The 2825-nt window shown below is 49.0% G+C and overlaps 1 protein-coding gene across 1 annotated transcript in view; it reads right to left on the reverse strand.

The window, feature by feature from the left end:
* Positions 1–267: 267 nt before the first annotated feature.
* LOC134461789 (ankyrin repeat and SOCS box protein 6-like) overlaps positions 268–2825 on the reverse strand; it is a gene marked incomplete at its 5' end in the record, with an annotated part of 12846 nt that continues 10288 nt past the window's right edge. Inside the window, 2 exons of the mRNA XM_063214639.1 lie at positions 268–914; positions 1325–1615. Coding sequence (XP_063070709.1) covers positions 680–914; positions 1325–1615 — 526 coding nt within the window. The remainder of the gene's footprint in view (positions 915–1324; positions 1616–2825) is intronic.

The following is a 2825-nucleotide window of genomic DNA, read 5'->3' on the forward strand; positions in this document are numbered from 1 at the left end:
TGACCACAGGGGCCCCAGGCTGTCTTAATCCGGCCTCGACCATGCTGACAGCAGACATGAAGGCACACAAAGGGCCGAAGCACCACATGTACAGATATACATACATAACCAAGGCACTATGTAGAACTCAAACACACACACGCACACATGTCCGTACACACACACACACACACACACACACACACACACGTAAACATACACACACACACCTAACCCCAACCCCCACCCCTCCCCCCTGACTGACACACACACACACACACACACACACACACACACACACACACACACACACACACACACACACACACACACACACACACACACACACACACACACACACACACACACACACCCCCACACACACACACACACACACACACACACACACGTAAACACACATGCTCGCACACAACCATACACACATGAATGAACCAAGGCACCCTTCTAACTCCAAGACACACATTGGAAACTGAGAAAAATGCCTTCAAAGCCTTGGCATTAGATTGGACATTGAAGTTACTGCACATCTAACATTGCAATATCTCTTAAACGATGCACATTCAGACCATAAGGCTTTGTCACATGATAAAGGAAGTGACATGAAGACCATTTTCAGTTTAAATTCAGTTTCGACAAAATGTGTAGCTACTGCGCTTTGCCTTTGCTGGACTGTGATTGGTCAGGTTGTGGCTAGGGAGGGCTGTGATTCGTCAGGTTGTGGTGAGGAAGGTTGTGATTCGTCAGGTTGTGGTGAGCTGGGCTGTGATAGGTCAGGGCTGCGTCTTAGGCGGTCCCAGCTGGGTCGTCGCAGGAAGCTGACTTCTGGAACCAGGAAGTCCTGGAGGCGAGGGGGGAGGGGCAACAAGGCTACGCTGTCCTCCAGGGGCGTGGCTAGCTGTCGCCGTAGAAACCGCCTGCAGACACACAGCACGGCTCATTCAGAAACAAGAAATACTTAAAAGTGATACTGTACCATTTTTGGACATAAGCTCATATTGCACCTCCCTTTTACTTTACTTTTAAATGATTGAGTTTTACATTTCTCTTGTACTTTCAACCGCTCCCTGCGTATGGCAGTGCAAATTTTACCTCCAAACTAGCAGTTAACATTGAGTTCTATGAGACCAGCTAGCTGCCAGCTGGTCTCATGGGACTCAATGTTAATTGCTAGCTTTGGGGTATAATGGGGTAAAATTTGCACTGCTTTACTCTGCTTTACAGACATAGGCTGTATTGTAAACTGTATTGACCAGCAGAGATGGATGTGTATGGGGGTGTGTTGTGTGTGTGCGAGCATGTGTGTGTGTGTGTGTGCGTGTGTTACCTGCACAGGCGTGTGAGTGCGCATGGTTGGTTGCGCTCGTCGTGTAATCTCTGCCTGATCTGCTGAGCGGGGTGTGAGGCGGGGAGAGGGGGGTTGGTGCGGCTCGCGGCCGACTTGAGGCCCTGGTCGAATCCCGGCCTCGCACAGCAGGCCTCCGAGATGTCCAGCAGAGCCAAGGCCTTCTCCAGAACCTCCGACTGCGCCGCACAATCCAGATTAGGATTACGACCCAATCGCCGCTCGAGTTGAGACAACAACACCTCTACTCCAGAATCGCACGGCGCACACTCTCTGGAATAGAGAAGAGAATAGAGATTAGAATGGAGTACAGTACAGTAGAGTAGATTAGAGTGGAGTACATTAAAATTGATTAGAGTAGAGAAGATTAGAATTGATTAGAGTACAGTAGTAGGGGAGTAGAGTAGAGTAGTAGCCTGATTATCATCGACTTTCAAATCTCTTCGAGACTTGCAGCAACGCTGAAGGTGTTGCGTCACTAGGAGGGCACAGCCTGTCTAATAGAGTAGAGTAGAGTAGAGTAGAGGAGTAGAGTAGAAAAATAGTAGAGAAGCGTAGATTAGGGAACCAGCCAGATCTCTCAGAATTCTGTGGCTGGGACGCAGATCTTTGGGACACGAAATCCATGTCAAGTTTCACAGATTTTGCCAAAATTCCGGGCCCCTGGACACAGAACTGTTTTTCATGATTGACTCACGAAAAAAAAAATTTGGCCAAATCCGTGAAACTGACACGGATTTCGTGTCCCAAAAATCTGTGTCCATTCCACGGAATTCTGAGAGATCATGTTTTGTTGAGGGGACAGTACAATAGTGTAGTGTGTGTGTGTGTGTGTGTGTGTGAGAGAGAGAGTGTGCCTACAGTGCGGGGTTCTGATGATAACCGTACCACATTGTGTTGAGCGAGATGCTCTGTGTGTGTGTGTGTGTGTGTGTGTGTGTGTGTGTGTGTGTGTGTGTGTGTGTGTGTGTGTGTGTGTGTGTGTGTGTGTGTGTGTGTGTGTACGCGTGCATATGTATGTGTGTGTTTGTGCGTGTGTGTGTGCCTACAGTGCGGGGCTCTGGAGGTGACAACAGCATATTGCACTGAGTGAGACGCTCTGTGTGTGTGTGTGTGTGTGTGTGTGTGTGTGTGTGTGTGTGTGTATGTGTGTACCTACAGTGCGGGGCTCTGGAGCATATTGCACTGAGGGAGACGCCCTATATGTGTGTGTGTGTGTTTGTATGTGTGTACCTACAGTGTGAGGCTCTCAAGGTGACAGCAGCATATTGCACTGAGTGAGACGCTCTATATGTGTATGTGTGTGTGTGTGTGTGTATGTGTGTGTGTGTGTGTGTGTGTGTGTGTGTGTGTGTGTGTGTGTGTGTGTGTGTGCCTACAGTGCGGGGTTCTCGAGGTGACAGCAGCATACAGCACTGAGGGAGACGCCCTATATGTGTGTGTGTGTGTGTGTGTGTGTGTGTGTGTGTGTGTGTGTGTGTGT

Source organism: Engraulis encrasicolus, chromosome 13 (assembly GCF_034702125.1).
Source record: "Engraulis encrasicolus isolate BLACKSEA-1 chromosome 13, IST_EnEncr_1.0, whole genome shotgun sequence".
Taxonomy (NCBI): Eukaryota; Metazoa; Chordata; class Actinopteri; order Clupeiformes; family Engraulidae; genus Engraulis; species Engraulis encrasicolus.